This window comes from Lactuca serriola, chromosome 3 (genome assembly GCF_051521515.1).
Source record: "Lactuca serriola cultivar US96UC23 chromosome 3, Lser_US96UC23_V15, whole genome shotgun sequence".
Lineage (NCBI taxonomy): Eukaryota > Viridiplantae > Streptophyta > Magnoliopsida > Asterales > Asteraceae > Lactuca > Lactuca serriola.
Window position 1 is genome coordinate 171,889,856 of NC_136410.1, and position 21,036 is coordinate 171,910,891.

Genomic DNA, 21,036 nt, shown 5'->3' on the forward strand with positions numbered 1-21,036 from the left:
AATATCTTCATTCCGAACCCTCATCTAATGATAACCCGACCTCAAGTCTATCTTGGAGAACCAAGATGCCCCCTGCAACTGATCAAACAGATCATCGATCCTAGGTAACGGATACCGGTTCTTAACCGTCAACTTGTTCAACTCCCAGTAATCGATACACATCTGGTGTGAACCATCCTTTTTCTTGACGAACAAAATCGGTGCTCCCCAAGGTGAGCTACTCGGCCGGATAAACCCCTTCCCCAACAGCTCCTGAAGCTGCGAAGATAACTCCTGCATTTCCGGTGGAGCGAGACGATAAGGCGCCTTGGCAATGGGCGCCGCTCCCGGAACCAAATCGATATGGAACTCCACTTGCCTTTTTGGAGGCACACCTGGTAACTCCTCGGGGAACACATCCAAAAACTCGCATACAACAGGGACGTCATCCACTGAATTGGGCCTTCCCGCGGCCACTCGAGTATCCGTCACGTAGGCTACGAATCCACTGCAGCCCTGCTGCAAACTCTGCCTCGCCCTGGCAGCCGAACAAAACGCCGACCCGCACCGAGTCCCCTCGCCATACACCGAAAGCACTCCCCCACTAGGATCTCGAATCGTCACCAGCTGTCTCTCGCAGTCAATAACTGCCCCAAACTTACTCAACCAGCCCATACCCACGATAACGCAGACATCCCCCATAGCTATAGGAACCAAATCTATAGGGAATTCGACACCAAAAATCTCGAGCACACATCCTCGAATCACGTCCGCGACATATATCACTTTCTCGTCAACTATGGAAACCCTCAGAGGTCGACTCATCAATTCCCAATCAGTACCAAGGTGCTGACTAAAAGCCAGAGATACGAAAGACCGACTCGCACCCGCGTCAAATAATACTAAGGCAGGTACAGAATTCACAAGGAAAGTACCTACGCATATCATGAATTAAGCATAACATCTCATAAAAGAATAATAAATATATGAAAGAATACATACCAGCCACAACATCAGGCGCCGCGCGGACCTCCTCCGCAGTCAACTGGAAAGCTCTCCCACGAGCCCTCGGAGCCTCGGCCTTCACTAGTCGAGTCTCAGTAGTCCTAGCAGTTGGTGTAGATCCCTGGAGTAGCTGAGGGCACTCGGCCTTCCGATGGCCGATCTGGTTGCAATGAAAGCAGACCTTAAACTCCTTGGGGAAATCCCTAGCAATGTGCCCCTCCTTGCCACACTTGTAGCAAGCACCTGACCGACATGTCCCCTCGTGACCCTTGCCGCACTTTCCGCAAGTGCGGCCCTTCTGACCTCCCGACCTCGAATCGGCGGACTTAGTCCGCTTGGCTGCCGGCTGAGACTGAGCCGACCACCGATCCACCCGTTGAGACTCGGCCTCCTCCCTGGCCTGGGTCTCCAACTCGATCTCGCGCTTCCTGGCATTCGCCTGAAGCTCAACAAAAGTATGATATGTCGAGTTCGATACAAACTCCCGAATATCCCTCCTCAACACACCCAAATACCGGCTCATCCGAGCCTGCTCCGTGGACACCTGCTCAGGGCAGAACATCGCCCTCTCATGAAACTTCCGCGTGATCACCGTGACAGAATCATTACCTTGCTTGAGGGTCAAGAACTCCTGAACCAACCGTTCCCTCTCCACCGGGGGAACGTACTCGTCTCTGAACATGGCGGTAAATCTCTCCCATGTCATAGCTGAAACCTCTGCCAAGGTGAAGTTCGCCGTTACGAACTTCCACCAATCCTTCGCTCCCAGGCGGAGCTGGTTCAAGGCGAACCGTACCCTCAGATGCTCTGGACATGAACAAGTGTAGAAGCATCCCTCGATATCAGCAATCCATCTCATCGCAGCGATCGGATCCTGCGTCCCGTCAAACTCAGGTGGCTTCGTGTTGCTGAACTCCCGGAACAGCAACGAGTCACCTCCCTGTGGTCTGGCAGCGGCCACAGCTGCGGTAGCTGCAGCGGCTGCAGCCTCAGTCAATGCGGCGTACCGCTCATCAAATGTCTCCATCAGAGTGGTCTTAATAGACCCGAACATCTCCGGAATCTCAGCCCGGATCGCTGTAGCCACCTCCTCATGAATCATCTGACGAATCTCCTCGTCACTCACACTGCTCGTACTAGGTCTGTGGCGTGGTCCAACCATGATGCCTCTGAAATACAACATAGAAATATCAGAGACTCTATCGAGCATAATCGCACTCGATAGCGCAACCCTACTCAGTCCCCGATATCCAGGGATTCTTACTTGGGTTGCCCACTGACCCGGTGTCTTCGGTAGTACGTGCCCAATACTACCGACTACACCGCATCAGCATTCACCCCAAGTCCTCCTCCCCAAACCCCGGATTCTGAGTACTCTATTCTTGCCATGCACTAGTTACCCGCTCACTATCAAAGCATCTCATAGCAACAGATTTCCTAGACTAAGGCATCTCAAATCAGGCCACTCTAGTCCTAATATGAATACCTAGTCTTCTAGCATGCATTTCATATCGTATCATATCATATCATATTTCATAACACATGTTGTAAGAGTATTTTAGGGATTTTTACCGTTCGGACGCTGGCTGATCGTACACACTGCTTCCTTCTTGATTACCACAAAATCCTTTATAAAAATTTTATGCTTTTGTTTTTGAAAGATTTTCTCAAATCCTCGGTTTGAGTTCAGTTACGCCCGAAGGTGTACCCGAATCCCTCAAACCAAGGCTCTGATACCAACTTGTAACAACGTAAATTTTAAGACAAATTTTTATTTTCTGAAAATTGTATTTACATCCAAAATAAAGCATAAAAATCCAGTGTATCATGTCATAAAACAAGTCATACAAATCCCAAGATCATAAATCCCCTATCAGTGTGTACAGATCACGCCGGCGCCTTCCCACGGTCCTCGCTGGTACCTGAAACATGTAACACAACAACTGTAAGCATAAATGCCTAGTGAGTTCCCCAAAATACAACCTACACACATACGCCTTTCCAGGCCCTGACCTTCCGGTCCCTGTGTTTCAGGGGACTTCCGTCCCGACTGGGTAAACCTTCCGGTCCTACCCATGCCAACCTTATGGTCCACATCACAACGCCTTCCGGCCAATAACATATTCGCCTTCCGGCCCATACATAGTACCTTCCGGCCCATATCAAGCATATCATACATGGCACATATAACAATTAACTTATCACACATATATCTCATATCAAATTAGACCTTCCGGTCACACAGTCAAGCCCTTCCGGGTGTAGTATAGTGAGAAGACTCACCTCGTGGAAAGTCTAAGATCTCGAGTCCTTGCTAACACCGACCTCGAACGATGGCTCAACCTCGCCTAAACATAAAAATATCATATATTACACAAGGACTTCCACCACTTAGAACTTTACTCCTTATCATCATTCCTCAGAGGGTAAAAGACCATTTTACCCTTCCTTGACCTAAAGTCCTCAAGTTGACCAAAACCCTAAAAGTCAACCAAAGTCAAACCCTGAGAGTACGCGGGGCGTACTCTAGATGTACGCGGGGCGTACATCGCCAACCCCTCCCTGATCGGGGTCTCCACCCAGTACGCTTACTGGGAGTTACGCCCAGCGTAACCCCCAGAGTCAGCCACTCTCCATTTCTGGTCTTAATCGGTTAAGCCATTACTTCCACTTCTAGATCCGACTCTTCTAATGTGTCTTAACCCATAAAGTCGAGACCTTTAAGCCTTGGCACGACTGTAAAGGCTCCAACATCACAATACAACCTTTTATTCAAACTCAAGGACCTGGATCTCATGCATGATGAAATCCCCACGTCCAAGATGCCATTTTTATGAGTCTACAACTCCAATAGATCAGAAATATGAAGTATCTAAGCTTATGGAGGCCATTTGCACAAAAGTCTCCACCTTTGGGACTTAAACCATAGAAATGACCTTATAAGCATACAATATGAACCAAGTGACAAGATCTGAACTTTATACCTGGAAATGAAGCTTTAGCCCTTGAAATGTTCAGATCTACCCTTGAGCACCACTTCTAGCCTCTCCAACAAGCTCTTCTTCTTCTATGCAACCTTGAAAGGGCACCACCAAGCTTAGAATACACACACAATGGCCTAGGAACAAGGGTACACTCTTTTTAGGGTTTCACTCTGAGGGATGGTGGCTGAAAAGACCAGCCACATGTTCCTTATATAGCCCCATCAAAGGAATTTAGGGTTTGGGTCTGAATACATTACGCCGGGCCTAACCTTGGGTACGCCCCGCGTACCTGAGGGAAAACGCGTCCAAAATGAGGCGCGCAAGTACGCGCAGCGTACACCTTGTACGCCCAGCGTACTCGCTTACCATGAAAACCCTAATTCACAAAACTTAACCAAGATGCAAGGCCAAAAGAAGAATACCTGGATTCCGGGCTGTTACACAAACTCTCTTCCTCTCTCTCTCTCTCTCTCTAACTCACGAAAATCCTCCATTCTCTACCATAGTTTCGAAATAGAGAAGGCCTTGAAGTGTTCTTGCTTCTCTCAAGATCAAAAACCAAGGTAAACAACACAATCCTCCCTCATAGTTTCATGATTTTACTTCCTCTTCTTCATGGTTCTTCTCTACTCTTCGGATTCTATCCCCTTCCATGGCTAGAAATCCTTACTTTTTCCCTTGTGGTTTGTAGATTCTCACCATAACTCAATGCATGTGTTTGAGATGGTGAAAATCCGGGATCAAACCCATGCAAGGAGTGAAAAAGATGCACATGTGTTCATGTGACTTCAAAACCGAGTATTACATCTTCTTATCCATTTCTTTTGTGTTCTTGCATGACCAAAAGCATTTAAACCATTTCTAGTACATCTTGGATGCTCATTCACTCCATGCATGTGCTAGAAATCGGACCTTAACAGAAGCATGCATGTTGTTCTTGTCAAAATGCCCTAAGAATGCACTCAAAGCAAACAGGGAAGACATGCAATCTGCCAGACTACTTTGTTTAGCTTTGAACGGCCATAACTCGGTCATTACTTAACCAAATCCTGATATTCTTTTTGTATTGGATAGTTCCACGAGTTAAATTTCAAACCCAACTGGTCTCACTGTAAAATATTAAATATCGGATTTTTGGCAATTTTTACAAAATAGTTGCGCAAATAGCTCTTTTTCTGTGATCACCATTTTTGCCTTGCGTGATCAGTGGCCTTAAACCCAACCATAAATCTGGGGAAAAATAATTTAGAAACTTAACATATCCAGTGAATGATGGCTGAAATTTAGTGGCTTAAAACCCCACAGAATGTGCTACTCAAATTCATGAACTTCAGCCACATTTACATCTCATGCACTATAATGTGCAACATTTCTTAACTTGTTGGGTTCAATACCCCTATTTTCCCTTCTGAATAAAATTTTGAACATTTTTCCTTTTGAAAACCCTCACATGCATGTGATAATCTGGAAAATTTCAAGAGCTTTTATCATTTCTTTGATTTACTAAAATTATTGCAAGAAAACAAGGGCATAAATCACATAAAATACTTCCAGAGGTCTATAAATCCGGAATAAATTCATGGATGACCCATATGGTGAATAATGACCCCCCAATAAATTTCATCGATTTTTGTTGCTGTTTGGTATGATTTCCGATTTTCTTTTTGTTTGGGTATAATAAATCACAAAACCACTTTAGAGAGTGTGAAAATTGTATCTAACAATTTTCGCAGACCTTAACTGTGGTGGGTGACTCTGAAAAATAATTTCAAAGTTGTTCATCATGCCTTACTATTTTTCCCAATTTTTGGTAATTATAATGGCCTAAAAATAGGAAAAATAGTTCTTATTATCCAAAATTCATGAACATTTACCAGAACATCATGTTGTACAGTAGGAGGTTACATAAAATTTTTGATGATTTTGCTCTACTGTAAACTATTTTTCTCCTATTTTTTTTAGTTAAATACACTTAAATACACATAAATACCCTAAACCGGATTATACAATATGAAAACCACTTTTAATATTCCAAAGTTGTAATTAATCGCACGACTTGTAGAATTTCATTATTTCAGAAAAAGTGTAACCAATTAATATAAAATCCAATACTAAAACATAAATTGGCATTTTACTATATGTAGAGTTTAGTATATTAGCATTAGATTTCGACATGGAAACTCACTAGTGTGTGTTTGATGTCGTAGGATCCTGGTAGTAAGACGTTGGTGCATCCCGAGGCACTACTTGTACCTACACGAAACATTGTGAGTATTCACGCACTCCCCTATTTTCAGTTTTTATGTTTTGGGGTGGAAAAGCATGTCCAGAAAAACTATTGTTTGCATGTTGTATTTAAATTGATTATTATCAAACATGATTGCTATTGTATTGCTATGTTTCTTCATGTATGTCTATGCAACACGGAACATGAGAACTTATCGTACTAAGGCCCTTCCCTTATCTCTAACCATTAACTCTTTGAGCCAATGGTCATTATGGATAGCGCTATTAGGAATTGACAACTCCTCACTCGCCCTATTGCTGGAGTGCATGATACCATATTCATCTATGGAATGATAAGCATAGATCTCGATAGGGCTTCAATCATAGGTTTGGTTGAGACTCATTGTTTGCTCATATACATACAAACTCGTTTCTCGTTATAGCAATAAACTTGTATTCATTAATAGCAATCAACCTTGTTTATCATTAAAGCAATGTACTTGTATTTACGAAAAGCCTTATTTCAAGCTTGATTTTATAAACTTGTGAACTCACCAACTATTTTCATAGTTGACGCTCGTTTTACATGCTTTTTCAGGAAATAATTAGTAAGTGGATGTAAAGATTCATCATCATAGAGCATGCTGCATCGTGTTGAAGCTATTATGAAGTTATATTTTGAACAATGTTGTTTTGGAAAACTTGTACTTTGTTTCTTTTTAAGCTATGGGTTGTAAACTTTTAAATACCGCTATGGTGATGTATCTTTATTTTTGCAATGAAATCATTATCACTGTCATATCTTACGTTTTCGCTTTAGCGGGGCGTGACACTGTTTCACTATTCACCTTTCATTTTGGGTTCGTTCTTAACTATAGTTCAATTAATGATCATTAATGAATATGGTGCAATAACTCCTTAAAGAATAAAATTGATACATACTTATTTATGAGACAAACCGGAAGGCTAGATTAGGGTGAATACCAGTTGCAGTGGAACTCGTCAAAAGAGGGTTGATGGTGGACTTAAACATTTGTTAATAGTGCGGGAACGTGGAAGAAATTGTGGATCACATTTTAGTACAATGCCCTTTCGCAAAGTCAGTCATGGAGTGGATTTTTAGCGAGTGTAATGTCCCTTTGATCAGCTTGAATTCGGTGGTTGATGTTTTGGATTATGCCTCAAACTAGGGTAATTATCCAAAAAGGAGAGTGAGAGTTGTTGATATATGTTACAGAATGATGTGGAGTGTATGGAAAGTAAGGAACAATTGGCAGTTCAACAAAAACCAAATGACACCTACAAAAGTTATAGATATCATCAAATCCATCAGTTTTGTCTGATTCAAACACAAAAGTGGTAACGAGAGTCTTAAATGGACGGATTGGAGTATACAACCACTATAAACCGACAATTTTTTCTTAAAATTGTTTGTATATATATATATATATATATATATATATATATATATATATATATATATTTCCATATTGTATCTGTTTGGGTCTTTTCCTAGCTTCTTGCTAGGGGCTCCTTTATATATATATATATATATATATATATTAATTTCCATATTGTATCTGTTTTGGGTCTTTTCCTAGCTTCTTGCTAGGGGCTCCTTATATATATATATATATATATATATATATATATATATATATATATATATATATAGTTACGATCATATATAACCTATAATTATTGTGTGAATGTATGACTAAATAGTAAATATGTGATTTGATAAGGATATTATAATAATTTGATTATTTAAATTAATTATCATAAAAATTTATCCCTACAATTTTGGAAACGTTATCAATTTAAAATAAACAATTTTAAGGATTAATCATAATCATCGGCTATACCTCTCTCTTTCTCTCTAACCCTACAATACGATTGTCTAGCCTCGATAATTTCTCGATTGAGTACCTTTTCAACATGTCCGTATGATTATTTCTTAATCCAATTCGATTTAATGTTGCCCTGATTTTGTGACGACGGCCTATGGGATTTGGATTCCGATTTCATCACCAACCCTCATCTGCTATCTTCATATTTGTGATTTTATTTTGATCAATCAAGTATAAAGAACTAAATAGATTGATTCAAATGTCTCGAAATTGTGATTGTTAGGGTACTGCTGGGTACCCCTTGATGATCGATGTGATGGAAATTTAAATTAAGGTAATATGTTTTTTCCCTTTTCTAATTTTCAATTTCTAGTCGACGTGTGTTACAAATATGTATTAATTTGTTTTAATGGGGGATTGATTATAATGGAATTATGAGTTTTCTTTTTGTTTTGTTTGGACTCATTGCTTTGCCGAAGATGTGTTTTTTGTAAAACAATAGACCGTGCAAGCAATTATGTATCTTCTTTGAGTTCAAGTTCCTATGTTCAGAGAGATATGGGGTTTTATTTCAATGTGCATCTTTGCTTTCTTTTCATTGTCTATTAAGATACTTATATGTCCATAGATAATATTATTGTTATTATTTTTCTAATACAATATGGTGACGTGACAAATAGTAAGTCATTTAATTACATCATATGTTTTGTCATACATAATTGAATGCAATTAGATACTAGTTTTTGTTGTTAAGTGCCTAAATGTTATTGTTGGTTAGTGACCATAATTTTTTAGTATAATTATAGTATTTATAATGGCCAGGAGGCTTAAATGAGCTTCATTCTTCTACTAACATCTAAATTTTTAAATCTACTTTGAAGTTGAACTAGAGGACCTGTAATTTGATAATCAAACAGGAGATAATCAAATAGGAGAGTTGAACTCAATATTAAAAAAAAAACGAATATTGCAATATTATTAAGAATGTATATTCTTTTAGAATGTTTCTTAATTTTTTTTTATCAGTCGTGGTTAAGCTATTCAAAAAAAGGAAGAAACAAGAGTTGTGACTTTGTTCTTCCTTTTTGTTGTAGGAATATTCTTTCAGAATGTATTGTGATGATATTATCAAGCTATTTAAATCGTTTTTGATTTGAGAGACAAAACATGCATTTGAAGTTTGGGAATTCTGATTTTTTTTGTTTAACTTTACTCTTTTTAATTCATTTTACTTGTTTTGCAGGTCATTAAAAGGGTATAAAAGCTTGTTATTCTCATAGAATGGCGTGAAGGGGAGCTTGATGATCAAGGGGTTAAATGCAGTAGAGATAAATAGTTTGTGAAGAGAAACATGATGATCAAGGCTTGAATGGGATATATGATTGGTTTTTCAAGCAATGGCACGATAAAATCTTCACACCCTGCTCCTCTTACAGAACAAGGACGAGCTTTCACTCCCTTTTGTTCCTTATCCACTGTTTGGGAAGCAATAGAGATGTATAGCACTTTCATTATTGTATTCAACTTCTAGTACTGTATATACATCGAGCCATAAAGTTTATGTAATTGTACTCTTCTCATGAGAACGACAATTTTACAGTTGTAAGCTATCTTCATTCTTATGAGAATGTCATATTTTTATATTTGAATTTTAGGTTTTTCTTTTACTTCCCATCATATTCTCTTAGAATGTATTATATCAAGAATATTGAATTATTCTTAAAAAATGTTCGTTATGCACTTGGAATTAATGTCTTGTTCTTCGAGAATTTTAAACTCTTGTTTAAGAATGTTAAGTTATTCTTCAAGAATGACAGTTATGTCCATCTAATTAATGACTTATTCTACAAGAATATCTTATGAGAATGTCATTCTTATCATCAAACATGAAGCTTTAACTAAAATAATCGACTGTTAACCATTTTCATGATATATAAGTAACATTTTTTTTAAAAATTGATTCTTAACATTGTATCAACCATAAGAATTGTTAAAAGATTGTAGTTCTTAAGCAGAAGAATGTCATAAAATAAGTCACAACAGTTACTTCTCAACTATCCCTGTGATCAAGATTTTTTTTTTTATAGGTGTTGAGAAAAGAAAACTTAGTTCTTAAAGATTGAAATATGTTTCATTTCTTTTTAATTCGTGTATAAAAAAACGATTGTAGTACGAAAACCTCATATTCCATATATATTTTTAACAGTTTTTATGATTTTCTCTTTACAATTAATAAAAAACATCATAAATGGTCCCTGTGGTTTCCAGAAATCTGAAGTTTAGTCCCCGTGGCTTAAAAACCTCATAGATGGTCCCTTTGCTTTCAAAACTTTTGACAGTTGGTCCTTATCCCTAACTCCGTTAAATTTTATCTGTTAACTGAAGGACATTTGCGTCATTTCACTACCACAGGGACCATTTATGATGTTTTCTCAAAAATGAAATAATATGCAAGGGTCTCTCTCTCTCTCTCTCTCTCTCTCTCACACACACACACACACATTGACTGTCAAAGTCCTCCATAGGAGGAGCTCTTTTCGGTAAAAACAAGAGGGACATCAACCATGTTTTCCTTCTTCTCTTCATATCAATCAAAGCAAATAAACAGCCCCATGAATACCATTGATGCTGGTCCTTCTTCTTCCATCCCATAGGCCATGATAACCTTTCTCCTTCTCTTATTTCTTTCTGTTTCGATGCACAACCAAGAACACCTCCATTGGAGGTGGTTTTCTTATGCGTTCCTGGTGAGCTCAGGAAACAACCCAAGCTAACCCAAACACCCCAATGATTCCTATCAAACAGTCAAATGAAAAGAAAAGGGAAGAGAACCAATTACCGATCAGAGTAACACCCCTGAAGTCGCGATCTGCTAAACCCCACCGAGACCATTCCTCCTCCAATCGAAGAATCACAATCCCAAACACCCCATTGATCGGCGTTTAAAGCCACCCTCCTCCTTACTGTTTTGTTGCAAGAAGTATGCGATAAAGAACCCAAGAAGAACAGTCGGAGGTACCGACTGCTATCACCTTCACGACCCCCCCCCCCCCCCCCCCCCGCGTTTCCCCGATCGGAATCACCCAACCCACTCTAAAAGTTGACTGTTGCTCTCATGTCGGCTCGTTACCGGCGAAGAAGCAAAAGGGATCAAGAGGAGCTCACCTGAGAAGTCGATTCCCCCTCCTTACGACCGTATAACCCTCATTAAGCCACTGTCATTGGCTTCCTGCTTCCGATCTTGCTTTTTTCTTAGATCTATCTTTGAACCGCTCTTTCTTCCTGTGGATTGTGACCATCGACGGCTTGAGAGAAACCTTGGAGGCTCGCTGGGATTCGGCCCATTCTCCCCTACTGCTTCGTTTGCCTCTTCCATTACTTAAAACATAATTATCAATCCATAACTTAATCAGAGTATTAATTTCCAAAACATATGTTCATTATTAGAGTAAAACATCCCAGGCTGTATAATCTATGGTGTGTGCCATGCGATCACCCCGAGCTCTTTCCACCGCTACCGGAAGTACCTGAAACCAAAACTGAAAACCGTAAGCACGAAGCTTAGTGAGTTCCCCAACCTACCACATACCATGCATAACCACATACTGCACATACTGGGCCACGCCCGCTATTCTGGGCCTCGCCCGCTATAACGGCCCTGCCGCCCCTGGCCCTGCCTGGCTTCAAGCCCCGCTCGGACACAGATCTGTTTCACTTAGGCCTCGCCTGTCACTGGGCCTCACCCTCTAACATATAATAGCACATAAACATATCACAACACATAAGCTAAACATATACTAATGGACCCTGTCCTAAGGCCTCGCCTATCCGCGGCCTCGCCCTTGTCCTGCTACTGATGAATCATGGAACCCTGTCCACGCTCCTACTGATAGTGAGATACGGGCCCATCCCACACTCACTCTTTCCCTAACTTGGGCCTCGCCCCTGATTTGCTGCTAATGAGATGTGGAACACCATCCACACTCTGCTATTGGTGAGATACAGGACCTCGCCCACACTCACCTCCCTACCAGGCTCATACAAGTATCACATAGACAACAAGTATAAACTATCACATAAACCCTTCCTTGGGCACCCGCCCACTATCATTGGACCTCGTCCTGAATATCATTTTAGCATACTGTGCCTAGGGCTAACCCCCGGGTCTTCTACTCATAACTACATGGGACGACATTGTGGCCTTAGACCCATTCACACAAAGGGAAACTCACCTGGTACTGCTGAACTTGCTGATAATCCCTCTGGATGCTGACCGACAATTCCCTGAACCGCTGCTCCACTAGCTCCCCGAGCTACCAATATCAAAACATATATCACTTAGCTTAACTGATCTCCAAAAGTCAATTCTGGTCAAAGTCAAAGTCCTGGTCAAAGTCAACCTTCCAGGTCAACCCTACTTGCCGAGTCTGCCTACTGACTCGCCGAGTTCATATGCTCAGAGTCCTTCCATTCGCGACTCGACTCGCCGAGTCAGTCCATGACTTGCCGAGTCCACCGATTTCCGACTCCTGACCTGTCCAACTCACCGAGTCTCCACTCGACTCACTGATTTGAGTCTCAACTCGAAGGGTTTGGGGTTTCGCGACTTGACTCGCCGAGTCCAAGAACAGACTCGCCGAGACCAAGACAATCTTCAAAAGACTCGCCGAGTTGTTCTTCCAACTCGCCGAGTTCCTGCCCAACTTCATCCAACTCGCCGAGTCCACCCATGTGACTTGCCGAGTCCCTCCAGTTCTTAATCCATTCAACGGCTTTTCGAGACATGCAGGGGCTCCAAATCATAGATCCATACTTCCAAAGCTCAATCCTTACGTAAAGGTGCAAACTTTACGTGTAGCTAAGGAGATCTAGGCCCAAAACACTCCAAACTCGGGTTTAAGACAAAGAGGCTTAACAACCAACCCAAAGACTGATGCTTTACGACATATTGGACCATCCCAACACTAGATCTGAAGTGGCAACCACATATCTAAGCCCCAAACCCGATTTGGGTCTCAAACAACCATAAAACCCCCAAATCTCATAACAAAAATAGATCTAGATGCAAAGGAGGGAAGATAGCAGCTTATTACCTCCAAGATGAACACAAACTGAAGTAGATCTCGGATCTACACCTCTCCTTTGAAGCAACCCTCTTGATATTCAAGTTCCTTTCAAAGGTTCCCTCCTCCAAAGTTATTTCTCTGAAATGATGGAAGCTCACACGAAATCTAGGGTTTACAGGCTCTCTAGGATGATACGGAGGCTGAGGAAGGGACATAACACCCTTTATATAGGATAAAACTCCCGAGATTAGGGTTTTCCTTGTTCAGACCAGACTCATTGAGTCCCCTTAGCCGACTCGCCGAGTCGGTTACTTAATCGATCCCCCGGATCCCGCTCCGACTCGTCGAATTCCTCCCTGGACTCGACGAGTTGACCCTTTGACTTGGGGTTTTCTTTCCTTTCTTGGCCTTCCTGATTTTGGGTTTTATAGATACACAATAAAATATAAAAAATGCTACAAATTTCAAAGCGTTTTCATGTATTCGTGTCAATATTTCCATATTTTCTTCACTTTATCATTTTTCACCTCTTCAATATTCACCACGATTTCTTCCACATCTACAAGAAAAATAAAAAGAAATCGGTTGATGCAAAAACACTAATAAAAATACATATGTGATTTACATGTGAATCACATGTAATTCATATGTGAATTACATCTAATTCATATATGAATTACATGTGATTCATATGTGAATAACATGTGATTTACATGTGAATCACATGTAATTCATATGTGAATAACATGTGATTTACATGTGAATAAGATATGAATCACATATAATTCATATATGATTTACATGTGATTCATATGTGAATAACATGTGATGAAGGTAGGAGAGAGGCGAGATGATGAGATAGAGAGAGAATGGGGGAAGGGGAAGGGCTTGACATTAGGTTATCTCTAAAATGCCTCCAATTCATGTGTAATAAGATGCCCCCGCTTCTTTTTTTACCTAGTTATTTACAAAAATGCCATAAATCATCTAACCTTCAATTATTTTGATCTAACAGCCTTTGTTTGGTTCTCGAGTTCTCGGGAAACTTTGAGTTCTCAATGATCCTTCCTCTCTCTCTCTCTCTCTCTCTATATATATATATATATATATATATATATATATATATATATATATATATATATATAGTTAAAAAAAACTTATTTATGATTTATGAGACAATCCCAATAACTCTTTCATTTATGTAATTTAACCAAACAATGTTCACAATTAAACTTAATATGCTATTCTAATTTGTAGTAGTATTGTTCTGAATTTAATGTGCATATCATGTTAATGTTGATGGAAATTCAGAATGTTGTAACCATATTATATGCACCAAATCATAGACAAATAAATAATAGACAAAATTGCAAAAATGGTCCCTGTGGTATGTATTTTTTTGGGGTTTTGGTCCAAACCACAAGTTTTTTGGTTTTGTGGTCCTTTTGGATTGGTTTGTTTGTGAAAATGGTCCATGTACTTAACTCTCGTTAAAAGGAATTCGTTAACTCCCTCATGTGCCTTCCAAGTGAGGGTATTTCGGTCTTTTTACTTCTAGGGACCATTTTCGCATAAGAAAAAATAAATCCCCCTTTATATATCATTTTCTATTTCCAGTTTCTTCCCCAACGACTGTTCTTCCCCAATGTTCTTCACTGTTCTTCCATAACGACTATTTTCTTCCATTTCTCCTTCTTGGCCTGCAATCGAACAATGGTGGTTTGTTTTTGTGGAAAGCTTGCTTTGGTGAAAACGTCTTGGACACCACTGAATCTCAGAAGGAGGTTTTATGCGTGCCCTACTAAGGATTCTATTTGTGGGTTTACCGGATGGGTTGACCCACCTATGTGTGCTAGGAGTAAAACCATCATACCAGGTCTTCTAAGAAACATGAATACGTTGGAGGACAGGTCTAATGGGCTGGTAAGAAGTATCAACATGTTATAGGAATAGTGCAATGGACTTTTAAGAAGGAACAACATGTTAGAGGCAATGTGTGATGTATTGAAGGATGAAGGTTTCAAGCTGAAGATGTATTTATGTGCAAGTTGGTTTATGTTTGTGATTGTTATCTTTAGTATTGGTCTATGTAAGGGAAAGGTTTAAACAATTTGTGTTTTTTGTTGATCAAGTGATGCACGGTAATGAATTCCAATGTATTGGTATAAAAATTGTATCATTTTGTTGTAAGTTGTCTTCATCATGTTTGTAATGAATTCCAATGTTAATGATATAAATGATATTGTAGTCTCAAAATGTGTATCAAGTAGTCAAATATAAGCACATAAATAGAAGCACAATGTCATTACCAAAATACGTGTCATAATTTGACCAAAATGCACATTTCATTAACCACATGAGTGGAACCAAAAACAATTACCAAATTAAGCATACAAGTGCCTGTGCACCATACATAACCACATCATCAAACCATAACTAAAAGTATTAAAAAAACAAATAGTTTTTAACAACAAACAACTAAATAGTCATTGCACCACAATAAACAACCTTAAATCACTTCTTGGACTGATTCCCACTTGCCCTTTATAGGTCCTAGAGTTGTGTCCCTTATTCTTGCATTTGCTACACATGACACTGATATGCTTCCTTGATAGCTTCTGCACTCCATCATTTGTTGGTCCGTGGGAATCTTGTCCTTGCATCTCATTGAATCCATCACCTTGACTTGCCTTCTGCCTTTTGCTTGACCTTTCAACCTCACTTTGTCTTCTTTTTTTCTTAGGCCTTCCCACCTGAGTGCGATGTGGAGGAGGGATTATGTAACGCCCGCAGATCCGGGTTAGTCAATTTAAATACAATAATAATCTTGACCAAGCTATAATATATGTCACAAGGGTTTCGTACATATAAAGAACGTTGAAATCCGAGTTATAACAAAGAAGTTATGACCCGTCGAACTTTTACAGCAAAACCGGCACGACACAAGGAATCGTAAAAAGTGAATTTACGATAAAATACTTTCTAGCCTTAGCGATCTAAATGAAATTTGTAGTACTCGTAAATACTAACGCGTAGATATAAATAACGTCGAGAATAGAGCTCGTATGTTAAAGATATGGACGAAACTTAGTCTCTACTCTTCAAGCGCGACGAATTCGATATAGTTTTGTAAATCAGAGCTACAATGAGAATTAGCCGATGGGGTCTAAATGAAAGTTATAGTACTTGTAAATACCAATGCGTGGATATAAAGAACGTAGAAAACGGAGCTCGTACGCAGAAGATACGGGTGAAACTTAGAGACTAGTCTACAATAAAACCCCTATAAATAAAGGGTGAATCCTTCATCTTTCTCACACCTTTCACCCTCTATTTCTCTCTACTTTCTCTCTCTAAGCCCCCTAACCCCTCTAAGCCTAGGTAAACCCCTAGAACTCGAAGGAAGCCACGAGGCTCTCGAAGTCTCGAAAAAAAGGGTTTTTCGGTTCAGAAACGTTGCTCCCAGCGAAACCCGATTTTCAAGAAAACCCGCTGTAAGTGAGCTACGCCTACACTATTTTTAATATGACTTTTAATTAATTATGGTAACGTTATTAGGAACTTATGGTAATTATTTGGGCTATTATTTTGGGTTATATAAGTGTTGTTGTAATATCTTTTTAACCACTCACGATACGGGGAACCTGGTTTTGAGGGCTGCTTGGGTTGCTGGATTCAGAAGTGTTATATGCCAAAATGATCCTGCCCTCCGCTGTTTCATGTCTGGCCCCTATCTGTACATAGTGGGCGAAAAGTATTGTTTAACGCTTATATAATAGTAATAATCGCTAGACTATTAATTAGTCTCGGTAAAACGTTAGACTAAACTCTAGTGGTAATGGTACTAGGTTTTGTCGAAGGAAATTGTTTTAAAGTAAACGAATTGCCGTCCGAGAACCGCGTCACCACCTTATCAGGTGAGTGCATAGTTAATTTCATCTTAGACATAGATACGAAGTATTTTATATAAATTACGTGCTATGTGTACATATTATCTGAATACTTGATGTCTAGGCTGGATGAATGATTTTATACACGCTTCAAATGAATTAAATTGTATATGTATTTTATATCTACAAAATATGTTGAGTAAAACATGGGTAGATGAAATATGAGTTAGATGATAAGATGAGAGGTGATATAGACCAGGAGATAAGGGTGAGAGGTGAACAATGAGAGAAGCCTTTTACCCAAATGATGGACCTTTCATCTAGCAGAGTATGGATGACAACCACAAACTATTCTAGACTGTCCAGTGGAACACTAGCAGGCTCGTAACCTATAGGTGTTGTGAACGACGTGTTCACCCGGTGTACTATAAACCTTGGCGACTATGCAGACTTAGTGCCTAAACCTTGGCGATCATGCAGACTTGATGCCTAAACCCTGGTGATTATGCATACTTAGTATCTAAACCCTGGCAACTATGCAGACTTAGTGCATGTTGTATAAACCCTGGCGACTATGCAGACTTAGTGCCTAAACCCAGTGACGATGGATTTCATGCCAATTCCTTAGGATAATCCTTAGGAATAAATGAACAAGGAATAACTGAGTTTTAGGGTAGATCCTTAAGAGTAAAGAAGATAATGAAGATGGGTAATTGGGTTGATTAATTGTTTGGAGATTAAACATAATAATTATATTATTATGGGTTGAAAACCCTATGTACTCACCAGGTTTCCCAACCTGACCCACTCAGTTTATTTATATCACAAGTGTTGATATGAAGTCACATTACACTGAGAGATTAAGGAGATATAAATCACTAGTGATAATGAGTGTAAGTTCTGTTTATGCTTATGTTTCTGTATTGACGATGACATCCTAAATGTTTTAAAATGAATAAAAATACTTTTCTTCAGAAATGCTTTGATAATGTATTTATCATGTTTTAGTGGGAAAAAATTCCATAACATTTTTATTAAAAGAGGTACTCTGATTTTTATAAAGCATAAACAAAATCGGTCTTTTCTGGCAGTGAAAATGGGGATGTCACAGATTAGCTTTGTTGGACAATTACTTTTAGGCCACATAGGTCTCCCTTTAATTGGATGCACCTTAAATGAATAAGCTTTTTTCCATGTCTCTAGCCAATACACCTTGTGTACCCACTTGTAAATTTCAAGCTCAGCCTTAGGGTCTTTGCTCATTTCATTCAAATTTGCAATTGCATGCCTGAAAGGTATTCCCATTAATTCCCACTTTCTGCAAGTGCTGGTTTGGTTCCTAACATCCACTATATGCTGATCTTGCAAAGCTCCAGTGGCTTGATACTTGTTAGCCCCATTCCACCTAGCAATATATTGTGAAGCACCTTTTTTCCTTGCATCTAGGATGTCTGTTGTTGTAGGTGCTAGTGGACATTTAGCCTTCTTCATTGCCTTCATGACATTGCATATCCTTTTCATTAGATACTCCCTAATGAACTCTAAACATGAAATTATAGGTTTGTCCATGACTTTATCTATCTTCCCATGAAACACTTCACACATGTTAGAAATCAACACATCAGAAACTACTCTTCCTATATATTCCAGTAACATACCATTAATGCTGATAAATAACTAAAACACATAATCATGACCATATGGAAACATATACAATTACTTGAGAAATGACGCCTTGCCCAATGTACAGGAGGATTCTGCTTCAACCATTGACATTCCTTTTTATCATAGTCACTAAACTCCTTCATCAAATTCTCAAACTCAGGAATGGTGGTTGCTGATGCACACCTCCATAAGTGGTCCCTATACTCAGTTTCCCCTACTTATTTCTGATATTGTCATGAATATGTCTGATACAATATCTATGCTCCGCATTGGGAAACAATTGATCAACTGCTATTTGTAAACCCTACATGACTCAAAATACAATAATTAGAATTAATTAACAAAAAAACACACAATCTAAATGACCAATTGATGAACTGCAATTTACTTTTTCCTGTTACTTATGAAAGTATAGTTTGAGTTGCTCCCAAGCTCCAAGTCATCCTCAAGGTTTTCTAAAAACCACTTCCAACTAGCTGTGTTTTCAGACTCAACAATTGCATAGGCCAAGGGATAAATTCCATTGTTGGAATCTAAACCAACTGCTGTAAGAACCTGACCAGGGAATGGGCCTTTCATGAAGGCACCATCTAAACCTACTAAGTCCCTAAGACATGCCTTGAAACCTTTTTTCAGTGGACCCAAGCGTACATAAATCCTTCTAATCTGCCTTGTTGGGGAATCAGGTTTGCCATTAGGACACATATCTATTTTGACTGTTGTGTCTGGGTTTGTAGCTTGAAGTTCAAGAGCATAGTCCCTCAACAATTCAAACTGTTTTGTGTAGTCCCCAGTTACATGCTTTCTTGCCATATCTATTGCCCTAAACACCTCGTCCATCGAAATACCCACCTGGCAAGTCTTTTGAAAGTGATATTGTATGGTTCTCAGAGGAATCATTGGATCTGCCTCAACTTGATCTATGATTCTCTTACCGATTAATGAAGCAGTACAAGTCATGAGTTTCCTTGCTTGTAAGCATGTATGAGTTTGGTTTATGGTCCTTATAAACCATTCAAATTCGGGGTTTGACCTAGATGCATGTATATACCAACCACATGTTACTTTTTATGTCTTTACTTCTTTTCCCTTGCTTTTTGAAGTGGTAGGTTGAGTCCCCACTTGACCTTTATTGATGGCAAGTACAACTCCTCTACACTGTGCCCTAAGCTTTTGATTGTCATTTTTTTAAAGAATAGATTCCTTCTTGTTTCTAGTGCATGCACATCAATTAGCTCCTTTAGTTCTTTTTTACTTTTAAACTTTTGTCCAACTGAGAATGATTGTATATGTACTGACCCAAGGCTGCACCTTTTTCTTTTCCCAAATTTTTTATAAGAGCTCTTTTTTCTCTGTCTTGGTCTGATCCTTCATCCAATGATTCGAACTCCTCATTGTTGATCACTTCCATATCGTCAGGTTCATGACCATAAACATCATTAATACATGCTCCTTCAACATCACTTTCAACATTTAGACAGAAGTCTGCCATGTCCACATCAACATCTTGTATATTGTTCTCCTCATCCATTATGTCATCCACTTGATCTTTATTTTCAGGGTGTTTCCCATCCTCAACATCACCTTCATCCTTTTCATAGTCTTCATCACTCTCTTCAGATTCATCATCCCCTTCACACTCTTCAGCATCCTCATCGCTTCCAAGAAAATTGTCCATAAGGTTATCAAAAAGCTCATTATATTGTTCATCATCATTAACATGTGGGGTGTTGTAGCATCCTTCAATATGGTCATTATCCTGAACCCCAATCATCTCATCCTCCACATTATCAATATTTGAAGTAAATGCCTTGTAGCATCCTTCGACAATAGTTGAAGCCTCCTGAACCTCCTTAACACCCTCATCAGTGTTTTCCTTCTCTTTTAAATCAATATCCTCTAAATTAAGCCTCTTGCTACAAGACCCTTCACATCTTTTTGAATTCCCAACTCTACCCCTTCTATACTCTGGTGAGAAAGCATCACTTTTACTCCAAAAAAGAATCAAATGCATGTACTCACCAATTGGCTCATCATTGACATGGTTCATATTTCTCAATGGAGATTCTACATGAACTTCAGCCTCAACTTCAGCTCCTTGATCATCATTTTTTGGTAATTCCTCAATGACAACTTTACCCTTAGCATTTGGAGACATAAAGTAAGTGAGTAGATTTGTCTTCCCATGTTATGTGTACACCTCAATCAACTTGTTATTTCGAATAAATTTAGAAAGATTAATAACATCCTGATCATTCCCCAAAGCTCTAAGACCAAATTGAAAGTCACCATTGGGTATCCTGAAATGGTAGTATATCACTGTGGATTCATCAGTCAATTCAATCATCCGTGGGTCTGGTTACCCTAGGTC

At 39.3% G+C, this 21,036-nt stretch overlaps 1 protein-coding gene and 1 long non-coding RNA gene across 2 annotated transcripts; one reads left to right on the forward strand and one right to left on the reverse strand.

Annotated features, from left to right (window-relative positions):
* Positions 1–8,057: 8,057 nt before the first annotated feature.
* Positions 8,058–9,687, forward strand: LOC145094745 (uncharacterized). Its single transcript, XR_013703528.1, has 2 exons — positions 8,058–8,378; positions 9,288–9,687. It is a non-coding gene; the product is annotated as an uncharacterized LOC145094745 (long non-coding RNA).
* A 5,799-nt stretch (positions 9,688–15,486) lies between these two features.
* On the reverse strand, positions 15,487–19,478 carry LOC145095874 (uncharacterized). The gene is made up of 4 exons (XM_079033689.1): positions 19,054–19,478; positions 18,721–18,863; positions 18,171–18,637; positions 15,487–15,546 (listed from the first exon to the last, which is right to left on the reverse strand). The coding sequence occupies exons 1-4, from the start codon at positions 19,476–19,478 to the stop codon at positions 15,487–15,489; spliced, it is 1,095 nt and encodes a 364-aa protein (XP_078889815.1).
* Between the last annotated feature and the right edge of the window lie 1,558 nt (positions 19,479–21,036).